Raw genomic sequence first — 21,341 nt, 5'->3', positions numbered from 1 at the left:
GGTACGAGAATAACAAGGGTGGCCTGCCCGTCACGTGTTACGGTCATGTGACCGCTCGTCAGTGTCAACATTTCGTTTAACATGGCGGCAAGTACGTCCGTTTTCCAAAGAGTGAGAACTGGCTCGAAAATAGGTGCCCAGTATGACCAAGAGGGCAACCTCATTCAGGTAAAAATCAGTTAGAGCACATTCTCAGCACGAGAACGAGGCGTTTTGTGTAAAGATGTTTCATGTCAACAAATAACACCGACACTGGTTAGCTAACCGAGGAGCTGACAGCTGAGAAGCCAGCACATAACTGGCGAATTGAGAATTTAACCAAGTATGAAAGTCTCAATAGTAAGTTCAAAAATAGTCTGAAGAACGGAAATATTTAGGGACACGGACATTACTCGACGAAAAAACGGTCCTCTGCACGAATTCCTTCTTCAGACACGAGCTAACTTAACCGAGTTGGACAAAAACAGCACCTCTGCTGCTGTGTGGACTTCAGTGCTTTTGCCTGAGCAGCCCGGGTGAAGGTTGTTTCTACAGAGGTAACGTATATGATATGATATGTTTTTGGCTCCCAGGTGGAAACCCGAGAGGATGAAGAACAGACCGTGAAGCTGGCGGAGATCCTGGAGCTCCTGCTGGCAGCTGGATACTTCAGGGCACGGATCAAAGGATTGTCACCTTTTGATAAGGTTTGTGCTCTTTCCCCTCTCATGTCCCGTCTTGTTCTGGGGAAAACTCCCTGATCCATCCTGAAAAGGGGCATTACCAGTTATTTATGCTTGTTCAGTAGATAACGATACAAGGTTTGCAGTTCTGTTAACTTAACTTAAACACCCACGAATCAGGAAGTTGTGGACAGTGCCACTGATCTATCACAACAGTAAATGTCCTCTCTTCTTCCTTTTCTCCTCTTTAGGTGGTCGGTGGCATGACCTGGTGTATCACCACGTGTAACTTTGACATCGATGTGGATCTTCTTTTCCAAGAAAACTCAACCATTGGCCAGAAAATGTACGCGATGTCTTAGCTCACTGATTGTTCCTGAAGGCCCCTATGCACTGGGGGGGGGGGTCTGGTCATCAATCTGAAATTGGGTTTCTTGTTAGCAGTGTGAGACATGTCCACTGGTGGCTGGTTTAAAGCTTCAGTAACAAAAAGCAAACTTAAGTCAAAATGTCTGAACTGTTTTTTGAACTACAGCTACAACCCACATCTATAAACCAACCAATCAGAATGTGGCATGAGATGATGCAGAATATACTGACTGACATGACAGTGTAGGAAACACTTTTGAATACAATTATAAGATAAAACAGCACCAGCTCTTGGGACAAAGCTGGACTTTCCTTTGCTGATTTTTTTAAACATAGCACAGGTGGATGACACAAGTTGATGACTTGTGTCTCCTTGCATTATTTCTGTTTACCTCATAGCACTAATTCACCAGACATTCATCACACAATCTGACACAATCTGACATCAAATTTGATATCGTGCAGTCTGACACAAATAGTGACCAAGATTTTATTAAACTCACCGTGTGGCTTACACTGAAACTACAAGGTCACGGATCGCAGTGTTTAGGGACCTGTAGCCAAAACATATTTACTGCTCAGGCTACTGTATGTTTATCATTTTGTTTTACTGCATTTTATTGTATCCAGGACGCCTAGTTTACTCATCCTTACCCAGTTCCTTTGTTAGTTGATAAGAAATATGACAAGCTGGGAAATCGTACTTTTCTCTTTTTTTCACTTTGTAACCTGTTTGATTTGAAACTGAATTATTTTGCATGCACAATCATGTAATAACAAAAAAAAAGTTTGAGAATTTGATGTAAGTCTCTTGAAAGCTCCATTCATAATAACTCTAAAGGTTAAAGTAGATTTCTAAGGAAAAGTCTTATTTTCTGCCTTTATTTTTGTGGTTGACCATCAGTTCTATTGGTTTTGAAAACAATGCAGTAACTGGAGTCATTGTAGCGAAACGATTGATTCAGTCAGTGACGAATGCTTTCTCTCTCTTTGCAGTTCTCTGACAGAGAAAATAGTGTCTGTGCTACCAAAGATGAAGTGCCCTCATCGCCTGGAACCCCATCAAATCCAAGGGCTTGATTTTATTCACATTTTTCCTGTGATACAGGTGAGACAGTTCATCCTAGACAGAGGTACAGACTCTTCCTGTGTCAATAGTCAGCATCAAATATGGCTATTTGTGGAGGTCATTTAAAGAGTGTAATAATGATAAAGTCAGACAAATTTACTTTCTGTGGTTTCTGTCTGTGATTTGTCCTCAACATCTTTTTGGCCTCCATCAGACTAATGTATTTTTTAACTCATAACTGTTTGTCTGGCAAATTTGAATACAATGTATGTGGGCTGATAACATTTGGTTTGGTTACTTATTGTTGGACTTCATTATCAGCTCATAAATGTGGGACACGTGCTTTTTTGCTAGAAAATCCAATTCAAACAACAGCCAAGTTTATCATTCAGTGTTTGCAGAAGTCTGCGCTGTATCAAGTGCCCTTTGCTTCATCTTGCCTCTGATGAGCTGTGTGTTGTGTCTCCTGCCAGTGGCTGGTGAAGCGAGCCATAGAGACCAGGGAAGAGATGGGCGACTATGTGAGAGCCTACTCAATTTCTCAGTTCCAGAAGACCCACAACCTCCCAGAGGTAACAGTACAGTGCCAATCAGTCACAGAGCCACAACTTTGTCATAGTGGTTGGTGGAGTGACAGCTAGTAGATTCTGATTCTGAATGTGTCAGAAAAACCAGAAAGGAGACTGTCTGAACATTTTGTTTATTTCAACACAGCATAACAACTTACATATAACATGTATATACATATAACATGTTACAGCAAAACACATCCAAACATTCAACCTCTTGAAATGAACTCACACTTTGGATTTCCTGGTCATATATAGCTATCTGTAAATAACTATCTACCAACGGCTTTGTAAGGGCTAATGTCTGTACATGATTTATTTTGTCACCACTTCCTCTGTCTGTCATGCGAATGTGTTTCATATAGGTTTAGGCCTAATTTTGACAAGGTGTACCTACCAAATGGAGTTTTTTTTCCTCTGTACCATGCGCCTACCGGAGCTGATCGCACCCACTCTAGTCAGTGCTTTTAATCCCACAGGAATATTTACAGTTATTTATTATTTGCAGTTATTTGAATACTGGATCATTGATAGGTTTATACACTGTTGCCCATAAAGTTGGAATAAAATGTTTTTTTACCTCTTCTCATGAAATGATTGTGACAATGTGATTTATTCTTGATAAATAAAGTGTATATCTTCTCAACATTATTGATCAAACTCTTCCAAACATATCACAGTGAAACTTAAACCACAATGAACCTTTGCAAACTGTGTATTCAGGCTTTAACAAAATTGGGGGTATTGAACAATTATTCCAACTTTATGGGCAACAGTGTAGTTCATCTAATTTGGGAACTTCAAGTATCCAATTGAAGCAAAGTAAATCTGAAATGTTGCTCATGTTGTCACGTATTCATACAATTTGTTTATGACTTGTTTGAGAGGTTAGATGCCTGCTCTTCCACAAAGAATTAAGATGAGATTGTAGAAATGACAGCATTAGATATTAATTAAAAATGACTACACCAAGGAAAAAATATGCCATTCCTTTTCAAAATAATGACTAATTCAGAATTAGCCATATTTTGCCGGTGAGTGTTGGTAATTTCCCTCTTAGCTTTACAGTTTAACATGTAAACCAAAATGTTATTAGGCTGTCTTACATAAATTGTCATGACTTGTGAGCTGGGGGCATGTGCTGTGAAACCCTGTGATCTAGGATGAAGAGTTTCACCAGAGAAAAGACAAGGCAGTAAAAGCAGTTCTGGATGTATTGGTGAGTTACTACACCAGCAACCATAACATTACATAAATTATGTAACTGACTTGATTGAGGTAAACACATGTACATAATTGCTGATTATACTGTATGTTCAAAAACAAAAAGAACATAACATACGTTCTCTAACTGATCCATCTATTAGTTATTACTTTTTACACTGAATTTAAATTCCATTGCTTCAAACGAACACTGTCTTCCAGGAAGTGTACAAACCCCAGAGGAAGTACAAAAGGCAGAAAGATGCAGGGGAGCTGGTCGACGAGGAGTCCAGGCTTCACTCCACTCTGTTGGAATATGGCAGGTAAGATTTTACATCAGCTTTGTGTGTGTGTGCTATGCCACTTTTACTGTATCTTTTGCCCAAGTGGCTTTAAGACGTATATATTATATAAAATATTCGTCAGCCAACGTATTGAGGTTGTTTTATTTGTCATTTTACAACACAGCATTGCACAATGAAATGCAAGTATGCGTCCCTTCTTGCTACACACATAAAGTAGTGATGATAATATGGTCTTCATCTTCACATTACAAGCTCACCATCTGGGAAATATTGTCTATCGACTATGACTGCACCTGACAACAGGCGTCATTGATGTTACCACCAACTCTCCTTATCCTGCCTGTCCTAGTTTGGACGTGGTGTTGGGATGTAGGCAGGTCTCTGTACAGGTGTTTCCCTTTGTATGGTCAGTCAGATTCCTATCTAGTCCAGTCCATTTTCCTGCGACCAGACATTACCAACGAGCAGCCTTAGGTCTAAGATGGGTTATCGGAAACAAAGGAAAAAATATCACAGATTAAAGCAAAAATGTAGCAAAATTTGAAGGAGCTGGTGTCCACACCGTCCACACCATCGCTGTCACCGTGGGGACAGATAAACACACATTCCCCAGACAAGTATGTAGAGTTCACCATCACCATTTCTGCCACCTGCCATTTCTGACATGTTCAGAGAACGTTTCACATAATCTGTTTGCATCTACTCAGGAAGGAAGCTGTTATACAAGCTGCATGTTTCATCACTGACAGTGCCTTTAATAAAGATGTGCTGTATGCTTGAAGACATTTAAAGATTCAAATGAAAAAGCGCGTTTTAAAAAGTAGTATTTTTACAGCTTCGCTGTCCCCTTTTCTCTGAATAATCCATAAACCTCACCGTCAGTGGTTCATTCTTCTTTAATAAGTAGTTCCATTAAAAGCTGTAAGGGTTTTGTATGAGGGACAGTAATACTGGAAAAACTTTTTTTGTTTGAAATATAAGTTTATTATTTCAATTTATTTTTAACGAAAAAGCCAAAAAATCCCTATCATCAGCTTCTCAATTGTAAGAATCTGCTGCTTTTCTCTTTCTGATGTGATGGTAGATTGAATAACTTTAGATTTTGGATCTTTTCCTGAAATTTTATAGACCAAACTGGCAGAATAGTTGACCATGGACGTGACTACAAAAGAGTTACAGCCCTAGAAAATGTGTTGTTTCATAATTTGAGTGCACCAACCCCTTAAGCATCTAGCTCAAAGCAGGCGTTTTGTGTAAAATCTTTGTAATAATGTTTTCTGTAATAATGTGTATAATGTAATTTTATAGCATGTAACATTTTCCTTTCCTTTCTTATAAGAAAACATTCTCTCTGTCACTGCTTTGCTGACTTTTTACCCCAGTCATATGTTGTTGTAGCCTTAAATCCACACATGTCATGTCTTATCTGTCTGACATATTGCTTTTTCATTCATCCACCCATCCCCTCCTCTGAACTAGAATGTCAGATTTCCTCCTGTAAGTAGTGTATGAACATATAAGGCTTTCGTTTTCTGCAAGCCTCTACTCACAGCATTGTGTTTTGTGGTTAAGCGTGTCAGTCAGAGAATGGAAACAGCTCTCACATATTTTAGGCATGTTGGATGCAAACTGTGGTGTGGCTTTGACGCTGTCTATGTATGTATGTATGCATGCATGCATTCATTCATTCAATCATTCATTCATTGATCCCAGCAGTCCTGTCTTGAGGGGGCCGTTTATCTCTATGCTGGATTACTGCCATTTGATATGTTGTTGATGTAATGCATGATGTGTAAAAACTCCTTTTGGGGGAAAAGGTAATGCTGACTTTGTTTTCACACCTTGGTTTTTCACTCTCTATAGGCGATATGGATTCAGCAAACAGTCCAAACAAGACAAGGTAAGTGTTTCAATGATTTGGCTTTTACAAAGGAACAGTTAGCAGAGAGCATTTCAATTCCTTTTATCGCTTTTTTGGTGTATACAGTAAGATATACTGCTGTATGCTTCTCCTCTATCCCAACACATCAGACGGACGTATTGACTTTGTTAAAGGGGAAATCCATTGATTTTCCACGTCAAAGTGTGTTTACATGTGTTGGGGAATCCCTGAACCAAACTATAAGAATCTGTGGAACAAAGAAGACAATATCTCTGGTTTTGCTGCATTGATTTTGACTCTTTTTATGTCTGTCATGAGTCTCATAATATTCTAGAAGTGCGGTGCTAAATGAGTGGAGTATTTGAACACATTTGAATGACTAGACTGTCTCCCCTATAGGTGGACGAGAGGAGGGTTTCCCTGACCAGTGGCTCTCAGGCGGCGCCCCTTGGGATGGCGGAGATGTCAGAAGAAGACAACATGCAGGCGGTGGAGGAGGTAGGTACTTTATACAGTGATATACAGTACGATACAGTGAAGTAGCAGAAATAAGAGTGCAGAGAGTCAACAGAGACCCCTACAAGCAGTGAATTAACAGTGAAATAACTATCAAAATGTATTGTGATTTAAAAAATGTGTATTGCAGTTCATGAAGTGTCTTCTTGCCATGTAAAACATGATGTGCCCTAAAGAGAGTAGGTTAAAGAAAATATGGTAATATTTTAAAGTCATGAGAATTTAGAAACTTCAGTAGATCATGTGTAAACAGTGAGTCAATCATCATTATCATAAAAAGTTGAACTTGTGGTTATGCATGGTTTATTACTGAGTAAATACAGAATGCATAACTCTACAAATGCCTAATTCATAGTTTAATTCATTCATTTAAATCACCTGTGAGAAGACGAGTGCGTAGAAAGTGTCCTTATGTTTAGTTTTTTTTAGTTGTATGTGTGTGTCTTTGTGTTTGTGTGTCTATTTTTCACTATTTCAACCCTCTCTAAAGGACGTTGCTGCTGTATGAGATTGTGCTCTACAAATAAACTTGAACTTGACCTTGAGCTGACTGCCGTAAAATGTGATGTAACTGTAGTTGTGTTTCTCTCTTAGATGCGAATCAAAACCCTGATGACCAGCATGTCTGCCATGGCAAATGAAGAGGTAGGTAAAAGCCTGTTTTCTGTCTGGTAGTTTTTCTCCTCAACTGTGCGCTGCTGAGAATTGAATCGCCACATTGCTCCTCTGCTTTTCTGGGCTCAAACTTCACAAACCTCTTCTTAACTACATTCTATCTGCTGCTTTAGGTTAATAATATTAATACCCCTTAACTCCTCTTTTTAATGTTATGTGCAGTATTCTCTAGTCTCAGGATTATTATATGTTCAGTTGAGCTTTGTCTGCTTACTGCATTTTTTTCTTATTGATAATCTTTTTGTATCACTGCATTCACTGTAAACTCCATAACGAAATGGCTAAAGCATACATTTGAATTATACAATTATGTCGGATTTGACTGGAATTTGACTTGCAGGGGAAGCTGACAGCAAGTGCAGTGGGTCAGATAGTGGGACTACAGTCTGAGGAGATCAAACAGATTGCCTCTGAGTATGCTGAGAAGGTGAGCAACAGTCACAGATGATAATGATGTACCATATTGGAGCAGATGTAAGATGATTCTCATTGTAAGATAACCCCTCCCCCTTTTCTATCACCTGTCTTTGGAAACAGACACAACAGGACATTCAGATCATCAGCATTCATATTACTGGTAGTGCCTGAAGTCAGTATTATTAGATCTTACTGAAAGAACAAATTTAGAGACCCTGCACACCAATTGCAACTTAGTGGGCACTTCAAATGACATTGAAAAAGATATTTTAGGACCCTTTTTTCTAATTATGATGCAACAGGTAAATATATATTGGTCACTGCTTTCATTTGTAGAGGCATTTGCAAAACACAGCATACTTGTTTAAGCAGGTTGTAGTGACCCAGTACTTGAATTAAAAATGTTTACACTATGGCTAGTTTCTATTGGCATGTTCTTGTTGTAATACGCTGTACCTCCCATATGTCTTTGCAGCAGTCGGAGCTGTCATCAGAGGAGCGTTCAGAGCGCTACGGCCCACTGCAGCAACACCGCAGGGCAGTGGCCTCACTCAACAAACAGATCCAGCAAAAGACTAAACAGCTGGAGGAGGTCTGCAGTTCACTGTTGTGCACTGTGCAGTTAACTCATACCATGCCCTGTCCTCATCTGTTTCAAACACTTAATTACAACCAGATTCACCGTTATCCTCAAGTGTAAAAGCAGTTTGTTGGAGACATTACAGAACGTGCATTTTTCTTTTTAAATTGCAGGATACGCATGTAGAATATAGGGCAGAGGACCTCTCATAGAGTAGACAATAATATACGCAGTACTTCTACACTGTATACAGTCAGCATCCATTTCCCTGGTAGGATACCATGAAGTTAATTTTTTGCATCAAAAACATCAAGAATAGGTTTGAGAGCAAAACTTTCCACGCTGCAATCAAAAATGTTTTACTGAAAATACATTTCTGATCAAATATGTATTAATTCAAATCCAAACATTTTCTTTGCAAAAGTTTTGAATCCAAAAGTTTAGGATGGTTTGGATGTCTGGTTGTCGAGCTGAATCTGGAGCCAACCTGTCACTCAGGTCGACTTGCTAAAATAGACTTGTCGTACTACTTTTAGCGTAGGCCCCACCCACAAGACTCAGCTCAAAAACAAAAACTTTTGGATTTTCATTAATACATTTTTGATCAGAAATGTATTTTACTCGCTATAAAACATTTTTGATTGCAGTGTCAATAGCTTTGCTCTTAAACCTATTCTGTTTGTTTGCATAATAAAGACACAATCGTAACCTTATAGGACACAAAATGGACACCTTAGTGCTGAAACAGTTGTAAAATGAATTTTACCATAATTTACAGCAGTAATCAAGGAAGGCATCCTGACTATCAGTAACAAGAACTTTTATATGTTTGACAGCTACAAGCCAAGCATGCAGAGGAGAAAATGGGCTGTGATGACGTCAAGACAAAACTGATGGAGGTAAGACCAACCTAAATGAAATGCAGCCAGCTGAGTTTGCCCATGTGTGAGCAACTGTTTGGTGGTAGTAGTATACTGGTAGATTAATGACTGTGGAAGACTGACAGTGGAATATCAATCAGATTTGTTTTTCAAGCACTAAACTGTATCAGAGATAGCTGAAGAATTTGTGTGTTACAAAATTATATTGATTACATTACAATAAGCCATTCATTATTGATTTGGAAAATGATCATTGAGTGATTTATGTTTTGAAAAATGAAGCTGAAACAATGGCAAAAATGGCATACAGCAGGCGTTTTTGTATCTTCCCAGGCTAAAGAAAACTCAGGGAAACTGGAAAAAGAGCTGAAGTCTTTAGAAGAGATGGAGGAACAGGCTGACAGCAGGTGAGTGGTGGAGAATAATTATCTATGACTTCTTTGTGTCTTTTAATCCTCATGACACAATGAATCTCCCTCCGAGGTTTCTTTTAGTTCTCAATGTTCCTCCTTCATTTCCAAAAGCTGCTTGTCTTCAGATTTGCTTTGGAACGTAGATCCTCTTTAAAAGTTCAAAATTGAAATGGGAGTGGATACACAGTTATATGACTTCTAATACAATTGTTGGATATATGGCCAGCAAACAAACTAGTGATTGAGAGTAATTGTGCTTCGGGAACTTGAAGAAGAGAGAACAACCCATTATCAGGAGGCAAAAAGCTAAAGTTTATTAAGCGCAATTTGTTTAGTTTTATTGAGGACATAAGGAGTCATCAGAGCTCAAAGTTCTGTGTGAAAGGTGCAATGAAACGAGAACATCAAAACAGAGTACAAATAAAAGCATTTTAACGTTGAGTACTAATAACTAGGGATTTAATGGTATGAAAAACACATGGTAAAATACCAGAACAAAAAGTATGATATTTATCCTATTAAAATAGAAAAATGATGACTTGTGATAAACACTTTTACAGCATTAGTTGTTACTCTGGCACAGTCTGAATCGGCAGCGAGAGGCTGCCCGAACACTGCGGAGAGAAGGATTCATTTGACATTGATCGCTGTCCATCTTTATTTCAAGTAATCGTGCTTACCTGACTAGCATGCTACAGCTGATCGACAAGAAGTGGTGCATTGACAGAACTTAACGTGTAAAGCTCATGCTGTAGAATTTATATTCTGCTCATGGCAGGCATTTGATATGTTATTCAGTAGATTTCACAGTCTCACAACAGCATTTGAGGGATTATTTCATCACAACATTGCACAATTTGATCTAATACCCTCTACTATATACTCAAATACTTTAGAGAAATCTGTAGTTTTTTTTAGAAAGTGTTCCAACCCTGTAGGTGTCTAGAGATGAGAGAAGCAACATACAGCCAATGTAATTAGGAAAACGCTGTTTATTGCTTAGTGGACCAGTGGTTAGTAAATGCACAAGCTCTCTGCTCAGTCAGACACAAAACCGTAAGAAAGGAGGCAGATAACAAAGGGAGAGGGCTGCGGATGGCACCAAAGCATAAATAAAAGAACCAGAACACACTTACTTACCCTCAAGGATCCACTCTGCCTTACTAGTCTACAACTGAGAGAAACAGAACAGACAGTAACAAAGGAACTATGTGTGGTACAGGATTAAGGATAAGGAATGTGTGAAAATGATAAAAGAAAGAAAGACTTGCTCAGATCCCAGATACAGTTAAACTAGGGCCTCAGAGTTAGCACAGGTCAGTAAGAGGCACAGAGGCAGGCTTTCAGTTGATTTCTGAAACCAGGGACAGTAAAAGAGGAGGAAGACTCCAACACAGGTGGGCGGACCGGGGGCACAGACTTGGGGGAATCCCTCCGGAGAAGCAGATGATGTTGACAGGTAGACTAATTGACAGTAAAAATAACACAGAATAAACCAAAGCAAAGACGATGAGGATATTTACTCCCCTCTCTGGGCTAAAGCAAGAGTGTGGAAATATTTTGGAGAAATCTGAAACTTGACTGGCTGAAAGGCTGTAAGGGCTTCATGTGTTGCACATAGATGCAAATGTAGGAAGAAGGAAGTTTACAGACAGTATACATAAGCACACAATATTAACAGTAGATCACTCTAAGTTCTATGAGGCGTTATGTTAACTTTCATGTATCACAAGTGAAGGATTGAAGCCTGTGACCTTTGATTGATTGGACAGTCTAACAATACTTTGTTCTGTTGAACAGCTTGCTGGAGAAGCTCGGGGCTCTGGTGACAATGAATGAGAACCTGAAACAGCAGGAGCATGAGTTCCGCACACACTGCAGAGTGAGTACATCAACACATACATATGTTCTGGGGCTCTGCATCCTGTTAACGCTGCTGGATGTTCACACAGAAAATAAAAAAGTAAGTTTTTAAATTCTGCTTGACATCGGTACTGATTGTTTCTTTACTGTGTGGATATTGCGTTCAGGAAGAGATGGCCCGTCTGCAGCAGAACATTGAGGAGCTGAAGATGGCATCAGGACAGAATACAGAGGAAGAGAAGGTACATATCCAGTTAGAATTATAATCTATATTCACTATCCAACACATATTCTATTGTAGCATATGTCATATACAGTATAATCACATACAGATTGTGAGCAGCCTTCTATCCCTGAAAGAAATCCATTCAAATAAAACTTCATTTGTTTTATTTGCACTCTTTTTTTTTCCCCTCTTGTTTCTTTCTCAGGAGAGGAACCAGCTGATAGACAAACAGTACAACACAGACAAAGAGAAACTACAGAAGATCCGTCTGCTCATGGTAACTACTTCACATAACATAATACAAGATTAGATGGAACTGGGGTGATCTCTGGGCAATTAGGTCACAGAAGTAGATAACAGGCTACAGATAGGAATGAGACAAATTGAGAGTACCAAAAGTAAAACAACAAATAAACACCCTGTTCATGGTGTAATTTACTGGTTAGTTTGCAGATCAGCTTGGCTGGCTATTCTCAATATCAGATGAATGTCTGATGTACTGATGCCAAAGTATTTGATTTTTACGGCTAGTTTTCTGCACATTTTACATTTATCAGGGACTATTGAGTATATTCAGTATAGTCAGCAGCCGATGAATCCTCATGTGGTGTTCAAGGGAGCATTTGGGGCAGCAGGATGTGTGTGTAGGATTGAGTCAAAATTAACTAGTGAGCACAGTGTGTGTGTTCGTGGTAATGAGTGAACATGTGCGAACCAGTGCAACAGTGTGCTGTTTTTAATAGTTTTTGGACAACAATGGAGCTCTGTAGCACATATAGATGCTTATTCAAGCCATTCAGCTGGGTTCAATGAACAAGTCAAACGAGAACAATTTAAATAGCTCAACACAACTAATATTCCAGGTGGTTTCTCCAAATATCACAATCTGGCACTTTTAATGACTGCAGCCTCAAAATTATTCAACCCCCTGAATAAGAATCCCACATAAGAGCACTTATTTGCGAATCAGGTGTTGTCTTAAACCTGATGCAACTAATCATGGGCCTCTAGTCGCATTAGGTGTGCTGTAGATCGAACACATCAAATACACAGACTGGCTAAGGGTTCGTTCACTGTGATGTTTGAATTCATGTAAGACATACGGGTAAGTCAAGCGAATTGTCCAAAAAGTTAGGAAAGGAGATCACTGCCTTCCACAAACAAGGAAAAGGATACAAAAAGATTGCAAAGGCACTGAATGCTCCTAGATATACCGAGGGAAGCATAGTTCACAAGTTCAAAGCTAAAGGAGCACCGGCTGCACTACCTGGACGTGGCAGGTGGCCAGAAATCCTTGAGTGACTGCAAAGGACCTGCAGCAGTCCTGGTGGCAGCAGGCACTGAGGTTTCAGTTTCTACTGTAAGGCGCATACTAAACGCTGAAGGCTCTAAGTACTAAGGGTGTTTGTCAAGGGGGGTTAAATAACTTTGAGACCGCAGTAGTCATTAAAAGCGGCATATTGTGTATTTGTCCAACTGCACTTAGTTAGTAGGATACATTCATTGTTGGTTTGGAGTTTTTAAAGTTATAGATACTCTATTTGTTAAGCTTAAACAGAATATTGATAATTCTGACTATATTGAATCGCAGCCTTTTGAGGTTATTTCAGTGCCTGAATTTACATTGTAACTGATGTGACTAATTTGTTTTATTAATGTTTTTTATTTTATACTGCTCTTCTCCCAGTACTTCTTTTTAACATTTTCTATATTTTATTCTATATATTTATCGTGGCTTAAACTGGGACCTGAGAACGTAATTTCGTACCTCCCCATGTGTAAATGTGTGTTGGTATGACAAATAAAGTTCCTTGAATCCTTGAATAAAGTTCCTTTGGAAGCTGGACAGGCATGTTGACATTTCATGCGCTACCATTTTGCGGCCCATTAAATGTGGAAACAGTGAAAACCTTAAGGAGTCCAATTTACAGTTGCAAGGATGAGAAAGCTTGGGGCATTTGAAACACTCTCCAGTTTGAGCTGAATCACTCTGGACTCTCGCTCTCTCTGTTTAGGCTCGAAGGAACCGCGAGATTGCCATCTTTCAGAGGAAGATCGATGAGGTGCCCAGTCGGGCTGAGCTCACCCAGTACCAGAAGAGGTTCATTGAACTTTACAGCCAAGGTGGGTCCTTCCTCAGTATCTGGTCTAATCAGAATTTGTGCTCGGAGAACACTTGATGTGCTGTCCTCCAACCATAAATGGACAACACTATTTGTATCCAAAAAGCAGAAACAAAGACATTCAATCTCTGGTGATTCTTCTTGTCTTCCCCAGTTTCTGCAACGCACAAAGAGACAAAGCAGTTCTTCACTCTGTACAACACATTAGATGACAAGAAGGTGTATCTGGAGAAGGAGGTAGTTAACCACAGTAGTCATTTATTATATTGCTTCTGCTAGAATTTGGCTTTGAATCCAGATTTATCTGTGATTTTTAGCAACTGTCCAGTGTGAGTATTGATGTAGGTCACAAATTTAAGATAGAAAAGTGAAAGTCACCAGCAGACTGATATAAGCTCTTAACACTGATGAAGATGTGCTTACGTCCCTGTAGGTAAATCTGCTGAATTCCATTCACGACAACTTCCAACAGTAAGTATAAATCAACTCCAATGTTGTGTGTGTGTGTAATATGAAATGCTATTGTATTTGATGTGATGGTATAGTAGAGACTACTGTTTTCCTATCAACTGGATGGTGTGTCAGTGTGTTTCTAAGCTGTGTTTGCTGTACCATTGTCCAGGGCCATGTCATCCTCAGCAGCCAAGGAGCAGTTCCTCAGACAGATGGAACAAATAGTGGAGGGAATCAAACAGAGTCGCATTAAGGTCTGGATTTCCTGTTGTATATAACTTGGGTCTTAATTTCACAAGTGTGTCTATTATTTCTGTGCTTTTGATAATGCTGCACTCATGAACATGGCGACATTGCTGAACAGAACAGAGCAAGAAACACGAGCAGCAGACAGGTGTTGCAGGATAATAAAGCAGAATTACCCAGAGGTCAGGTTCGCTCTATAAATACGAGCTGATGCAGCTTTTGTGTGACGCCTGTTTTCTGCCTGTCTGCTTTTCCAGATGGAGAAGAAAAAGCAGGAGAACAAAATGAGGAGAGATCAGCTCAATGACGAGTACCTGGAGCTGCTGGACAAGCAGAGGCTTTACTTCAAAACTGTTAAGGACTTTAAAGAGGTGAGGAACAATGAAGCATCGATGACGTGTGTTGAATAGTATCTGCTGTGACATATTTGCCAAAGTTTCTATAAAAAATGTTCCAAAAAGGTCCTTTAGAAAATACAAAGATGTTTGAAAAGGTTGAAAAAAACATTTAGAAAATGTATTTTTAAAAATAGTTATGTGAGTCATTTGTGTTTTTGTCTCATTTAAAGACTTTTGGGTGATATTTATATTTGAGATTTAAAAAATCTAATGGAAATCCATGTATCTGATGATGATGATGATGATGATGATGATATATTTTTTCTTTTTTTTGTGTGTCACAAGGAGTGTCGGAAGAATGAGATGCTGCTGTCCAAGCTGAGAGCAAAAGGAGCCTCTTAGCCCTGCCACGGCTGTGGGCAAACTTCTATTTTATGTTCTATGAAAGAGGAAATATGTAATCTATATGAGCTAAATTGATCACAATTTAATTGTACATGTATGGAGTTTCCACATTCCAGACTCAGATCATCGTTTTTCATGGCTAGGGTTAGGGTTAGTAAACCAACACTGACTTGCATGTAAAACCCAGTGAGCCGACGTTTACATTTACATTTACATTTACAATTTCTTGTGATCATTCAAGTTAATCAAACCTTTTAAGTGTTTCAAATGATTTGGCAGAGCCCTCAGCCATGGTGGGATTGCAGCCGCAGTAACAACCACAATGATCATGAATTACTAACCAATTCCTTAGCAGACATTTCTTTTTAAAAAGTATTGATGAACAATATGTGGGAGTCCCATAACAAACCAGTAAATGATGACAATTTGTCAATGATATCTGACAAATACCTTTACAAACAGGTAGCTGAGATGCCTCATTTAATCATAATTTGACTTTTTAAGTACTAGGAAGCTGCACTATCTGTAATACACCCGTGTTTCATGTTAATTACAAAGTTGGGCTGCAACACTAAAAGAAATAACAAGTGCCTGAACATGTTGGGTGATGATATTAGGTTGTAGGATTTTGCTGTACAAAACACCATACATTTCATTAGAACATGCAGATCTGTGCAGGTTTAAACAGTCGCTCTTTGTAAAGTTACTTGCCAGGGATGCTGTTCATGTGTGCCTCTGAAGTAGGAATTCACCTCATGTCTTACATTTGTCTGTCATGATTCTATGACCATGTACAACCAGTATTTAATGAATAAAAGAATCTTTCTATGAACAACTTAAAATGTCTTTGCTGTTAGTCATCTCAGATGAGGCTGTGTTCTATCAGACACTGTGCTGACTGAAGATGGTGTACATGAGAAGTCAATCTGGGAAGAAAACCTCCTGTGAATCACCAGAGTGTATTAGATCAAGAACTCTTAAAAAGTCCACTCCACAGGCGTATGCTCAAATATATATTAGCATTTATTTCACAAACATGCTGAATCAGATTGTCGTTCCTTGTGAAAAAGTAGTTTGTCAAACTTCACACGAGGGCTACAGTAGGAAGATTTGAGTCATATAGTGACTGGTCTGCACTGACCTCTGCCCTGTCCAACAGTTCTGGGATAAACTAGGACTCTGAGTGGGAGCCAGACTTGATCACCCAACATCAGTGTTAATGCTCTTGTGGCTCAGTGTTCAGGGGTCCACATATCGGCCATGTGGTGTTTCTGTCAGGTTAGCAAACCTAAGTAACTAAAATGTGAGTAAGTGTGGAGCATTCCACAAGATAACTGAACTGTATTTTTTATGTTTGTATTCTGAGTGTGTTCTTCGGCCTTTAATTATTTTCCTGCTCTCACTATCAGCTCAGCTCACTCTCCAATCTCAGTGATTGTGATACTGAACAGACAGTTTGCATGTCTCTCGCCCGTCAGAGGCCTGATTGGGCGACATAAAAACATCTTCATATACGCATGCCGGACCCAGACAGTAAAGAGTCAAAGTTTACCTGACTGAACTTTTTTCAACATTCTTAAGTGGCCGAAGTAAAACTATAAACTAGGTCAGTTACAACAGATTAACACTAGTTTTGTTAGTAAAAAAAACTTCTTTTGACTGCAGCTCCAAAAAACATCCCAACACCATGTTGAGGCTGTTGTTGGCAGGATTACTGATATGTCACTGATAATGTGGTGTACAGCTGAATATTTCACTGTGTCCCTGTCAGTCACTGCTTCAATGTAGAAAGAGGCGTTGAGGAGATAAAAGTAGGAAGTGTGTGCTGGCAGTTGTGTTTCACTATGAAAGTGTCCTTGCTGCTGCGCCCAGGCTTCCTGCTGCTCCTGATTTTCAGTGTGTGTGAGCGACCAGCAGGAGCAAAGAAACAAGAACCAGTGGTTTCACCTGAGGACCTCGGTACTCAACATAGACGTCTCTGGAAGCAGCATGTGAGGGACTCCCTGCTGAAAGGAAAAGGTGAGCAAGCACCTGTGAGACTTTTTGTTTGTTTGTTTTTCTTGTTATTTTACATGATTTGGTATTCAGCCCAAATGTTTTCTTTATTTCCTTTGTTTCACATTGGCAAAATCTCTACCACCCATTGGTACTTCACCAGACAGGGTTATGTGGGTGTTGAGGAGAAAAGCGTAGTATATCAGTATAATCAGGAGAGTGTACTTGAAGTAGTAAAAGTTTAAGTACTTGTGCAGAAAGTGACTGTATATTATATTAGATGAATGTTCTCAGTGCATGACTCTAAAAGCAGGATGTACTGCTGTACATGGTTGAGGTGGAGCTCATTAACGATTAACACTAATAATTTTATCATTTTCATTACGGATTCATCTGCTGATTATTTTCCTTATTCATACAAAGTTTGGTCTGTAAAAATTATTTTGCTCAAACCTCAAAATTATTAAAAATGAAATAATTAAAATAATAACAAATCATCGCTTTTAAAAAATAAAAAACTACAATACTCCCCTCTGAGATAGTGGAGTAGAAGAACAAAGTGGCAGAAAAGAAAAGACTGAATGAAAGAAGTACAAGTACCTCAAATATATATAATTCAGGGTGCTCTCTGAATCCTAATTTCCAAGGTTCATTTACTGCAGTTTTGATTATTTTGTCCACCCCATTTATATCACAGAGAGTGGGCTAATAACACAGCACAGTTCACCAGCAGCACAAACTACAGCTTCCAAAATGATCAAATGAATCAAAACCTGAACCATTCTGATTCCCTGCTGGACTGTAGTACAAGACTGCATTAGTTTTAGCCAGCGCTGTGGTTTCGCCTAATAAACTGGCAACTGAGTCTGTACCTGTGTGTGTTTGTGTGTGTTCATTCTTAAAGGATAGCACTATATAACCAAACTAACTCAACTTTATTAAGGAGGAGAAATGATTATGTTATATAAAGTTTACACAAAAATAAATAATAATAATAATAATAATAATAATAATGAATGAATAATAATGAACCAACGCTCTCCACATGAAAAAAAAACATTATTCACAAAACTAAATCTGACTTTTGCCCTTACTACACAACTATATAATACCTCTTACACATCATGCAAACAGCCCAATGAAAGCTGCAAAATATGTTTATATCATGCATATTTTTTAATATTTATTTATACTTCTCATTTCGTTTACACTGAACTAAACATTTATACTGAGCAGACAGACAGATGACCAGTTGTAGAAATAGCCAGATTGTAATAATATTTTGTGGCACATTAAATAGAGTACATACGCATACACACACATATACAAAGTACGTACACTCAGTTGTCAGTTTATTAAGTATGCCCGACACTGGGACACCCAAATAGATCCGTTATTTATCTTATAACTTACTCCCGTGCTTCTCCAGCTAACACAAGTCGTGTGGTTTGGAAGAGCAGCTGAAACTTTAGTGCATGTTGCCTGAAACTTCATATTCATATTATACAGACTTTGTCAGGAGGGAATCAGTCTGTTTTCGGTATTTCCTTTTGGATGAAACTATCCAGCAGAACAGCTAGTTGTTTAAGTTTCTATTCCAAACAATCAGTCGTGTCTTTGTAAAGCAGGTTCAGGTCCTTATCCAATCAGAGAAGGGCTCAAACAGCAGCTGCTCTACTGCCGTGCTGGGATTGGCTACCATGTCCAGATTCTACCCAGCGGTTTTGTGAGAGGCATCCACAAACCCACTGAGTACAGTGAGTTCACTCTACTTTTAGAACCCCATCACCATAATCTTGTGTTAATGTGTTGTGTTTTTTAAATCTGTATCTTCACTAGCGTGCAGTTTTCTTTTTTTCTTTTTACTTTGAGATATGTGTAATATTTTAGACCCAGTTTTTGAGAACAAGAATTGTTATGCATTGCTTTACCCTGCATTTCTCCATCTCCCCAAGGCTGGCTGAAGGTGTTTGCTATGAAACGTGGAGTGGTGGGAATTAGAGGAGTCAAGAGTGGCTTGTACCTGTGTATAAGTGGAGATGGACTGGCATACGGAGCGGTATGTAGCACACTGCACAGCTCACACCAGTAGTACAGCATGGTTTAGATATGCTGTACATTCATGTTTTGAGGTCTCAGACCTGGGTCAAATAGTGTTATATGAGGATGGATTTAAGACTTCCCTTAATAAACACTGCTACATGGCTGCAAAACAGAACAAAAACACAATCAGGTCAAATGTCTTCTTCCTGGCTGTCTTTTCCAGGAGCAGTTTTCTGACGACTGTCTGCTGAAAGAGAACTTGGAGGAGAATCACTACACCACTTACTCCTCTCTGTTGCACCCAGGCATCTATTTGGCTCTTTCCCACAAAGGAGAGCTCAGGAAGGGCAACAGTGTGGGCCGCCACCAGTCCTGCACCCACTTTCTCCCTCGGAGAACACCTTGATCATGGACCACTGTCGGCTAGCTCTTTCAGAATTGGAGCCAAATTAGGAATATGTCTGCTCAGAATAACACCACACTGGAAAAGTGGCCTCCACACAACAAATGGGCCTTAAACTGGAACAAGGAAAGACAAACAGCTAAAAGTAGTAAGCTGCCACATCCACCAGACAAAATGCTTTAGACCTTTACTTACTGTGAGTAAGGACGGTGAACTGAGCATCCACCTGCAGCTGCTCAGCAAAGACCTGACACAGTGTGAGGGTCATTCAACAAACAACGGCTGCTCATAGCGCAATACTGTCCCATTCTAATGGTATTAGCATTTAATATCAAACACTTGGGATAGTAAACAACAAACCAGTGTGTTCTCAGGTAACAGTATTCTTACATTCACAATGGATCAAAGGAGCCTGTGTAATGTTAATGTAAAGTTAAAGTGATGAAAGCACAGACGACTATCACCAACACTGCAGTTCCCTCCAGCTCTCTTTTTAGCCTCTCAAAGCTCTCTGGTTTTTTGGAGGTTTTCCAGCTAGAAAACTGCTCTCATCAGCATCATTACCAGCAGCAGAAGGCTGCTGTTTCCTGTAAAACAGCCCTGATAGACTCCGTGCACACCACCTGCCCCCCAGCACCAAACAGTAGACAGACACAGTTAGCAGCTAAAAAGGAGTTGGCAGGAGAGCTCAAATTAATGTGTGAAGTTTGGACAATACAGGAGTTACTGTGTGTTTGCTAAATATGTAACACAACTCTTTGCTAACAGCTTCATGAGGTCATACAGCTTGTTCCAAAATAATCAGCTAGTTCAGCGTTAAATGGCTTTGAGTTGATTTTCAGTGACTAATAGTCTCTACAAAGTCACTTCTGTGTGAACCTGTCCACTGAGTGTGACGTTTTGTTCCAACTAAGCAAACCACTGTTCAAACTATTTGTTTAACTATTTAATATTGTGTGAATTACCAAACAGAATCCTCTGTATTTTATAAATATATATATATATATATATATACAGTATAATAGTTCACTGCTGAATATTGTGGAGTGGAGAAGTCTTTAAAATGCCTTTAAAAATGTAAATAAATAAATAAACAAAAAAAGAAAGTCTGTGCTTTATTAATCTTATTCATTTTATATGTGTAGTTTTGTTTCTTTTCAAATGAAGATCCTGTCACGTTGGAGGCAGCAGACTATAGCTACCAGCTAGTTTGATGTTTGCTTGGCTAACAGGCTTACTTACATAATTTGACTAAGGTAATGTAACTTGATGACTGGTGACTTGAACATCCTGCAGTGGTATTTTCTGTTACAATGTTTTGACTTGAAAACATGACTGACTCCTAGAAATGTGTAAGAAACAGATAAAACAACAAAAAATGATTTGTTGTGTTTGAATCTTTTAAGCATTTAAGCTGAATGACAACTTGACATACCTGTGAACTTAAAGTAGCATTTCACCCAATAAAAAAAAGCATCACTTACTCACACCTAGTTGTGTCAAGCCAGTCATTTTATTTGTCAGAGTTTTGAGATCTGTGATTTCTGTCTCGATTTCAGTACAATGGAGGTGGATAGATTTTCCTTTGTGGTGCTCACAGCACTGAATATTAGAAAAAGTCACCAAGAATGTGTCACTCTGGATAATTCAAGGACAGAAATGGTCCCGTCGAAACCTGGACATTTCCAGTACTTTAAAGTAACTC

The 21,341-nt window shown here is 39.0% G+C and overlaps 2 protein-coding genes across 2 annotated transcripts; both read left to right on the top strand.

The window, feature by feature from the left end:
* Positions 1 to 81: 81 nt before the first annotated feature.
* Positions 82 to 16,021, top strand: ccdc93 (coiled-coil domain containing 93). The gene is made up of 23 exons (XM_070837864.1): positions 82 to 168; positions 573 to 686; positions 914 to 1,008; positions 2,028 to 2,139; positions 2,574 to 2,672; positions 3,832 to 3,888; positions 4,095 to 4,195; positions 6,041 to 6,077; positions 6,459 to 6,557; positions 7,170 to 7,220; positions 7,591 to 7,677; positions 8,143 to 8,259; positions 9,084 to 9,146; positions 9,462 to 9,535; positions 11,342 to 11,423; positions 11,572 to 11,646; positions 11,836 to 11,907; positions 13,646 to 13,754; positions 13,908 to 13,990; positions 14,187 to 14,224; positions 14,376 to 14,460; positions 14,710 to 14,823; positions 15,136 to 16,021. The coding sequence occupies exons 1-23, from the start codon at positions 82 to 84 to the stop codon at positions 15,190 to 15,192; spliced, it is 1,908 nt and encodes a 635-aa protein (XP_070693965.1). The 3' UTR covers positions 15,193 to 16,021.
* Positions 16,022 to 17,039: 1,018 nt separating this feature from the next.
* On the top strand, positions 17,040 to 19,639 carry fgf9 (fibroblast growth factor 9). The gene is made up of 4 exons (XM_070838323.1): positions 17,040 to 17,214; positions 18,819 to 18,947; positions 19,146 to 19,249; positions 19,457 to 19,639. Exons 1-4 carry the CDS (start codon positions 17,040 to 17,042, stop codon positions 19,637 to 19,639), a joined length of 591 nt encoding a protein of 196 aa, XP_070694424.1.
* Positions 19,640 to 21,341: the final 1,702 nt, after the last annotated feature.

The sequence above is a fragment of the Pempheris klunzingeri genome, chromosome 10 (assembly GCF_042242105.1).
Source record: "Pempheris klunzingeri isolate RE-2024b chromosome 10, fPemKlu1.hap1, whole genome shotgun sequence".
NCBI classification, from domain to species: domain Eukaryota; kingdom Metazoa; phylum Chordata; class Actinopteri; order Acropomatiformes; family Pempheridae; genus Pempheris; species Pempheris klunzingeri.
This window is presented reverse-complemented; position numbering and strand designations above follow the sequence as displayed.

Coding starts and splice junctions, on each gene's coding strand:
- fgf9 (XM_070838323.1), top strand. CDS start 17,040: ATGAAAGTGTCCTTGCTGCTGCGCCCAGGCTTCCTGCTGCTCCTGATT. Junction 18,948..19,145: donor CCACAAACCCACTGAGTACA/GTGAGTTCACTC, acceptor CATCTCCCCAAG/GCTGGCTGAAGGTGTTTGCT. Junction 19,250..19,456: donor ATGGACTGGCATACGGAGCG/GTATGTAGCACA, acceptor TGTCTTTTCCAG/GAGCAGTTTTCTGACGACTG.
- ccdc93 (XM_070837864.1), top strand. CDS start 82: ATGGCGGCAAGTACGTCCGTTTTCCAAAGAGTGAGAACTGGCTCGAAA. Junction 169..572: donor AAGAGGGCAACCTCATTCAG/GTAAAAATCAGT, acceptor TTTGGCTCCCAG/GTGGAAACCCGAGAGGATGA. Junction 6,558..7,169: donor ACATGCAGGCGGTGGAGGAG/GTAGGTACTTTA, acceptor TTTCTCTCTTAG/ATGCGAATCAAAACCCTGAT.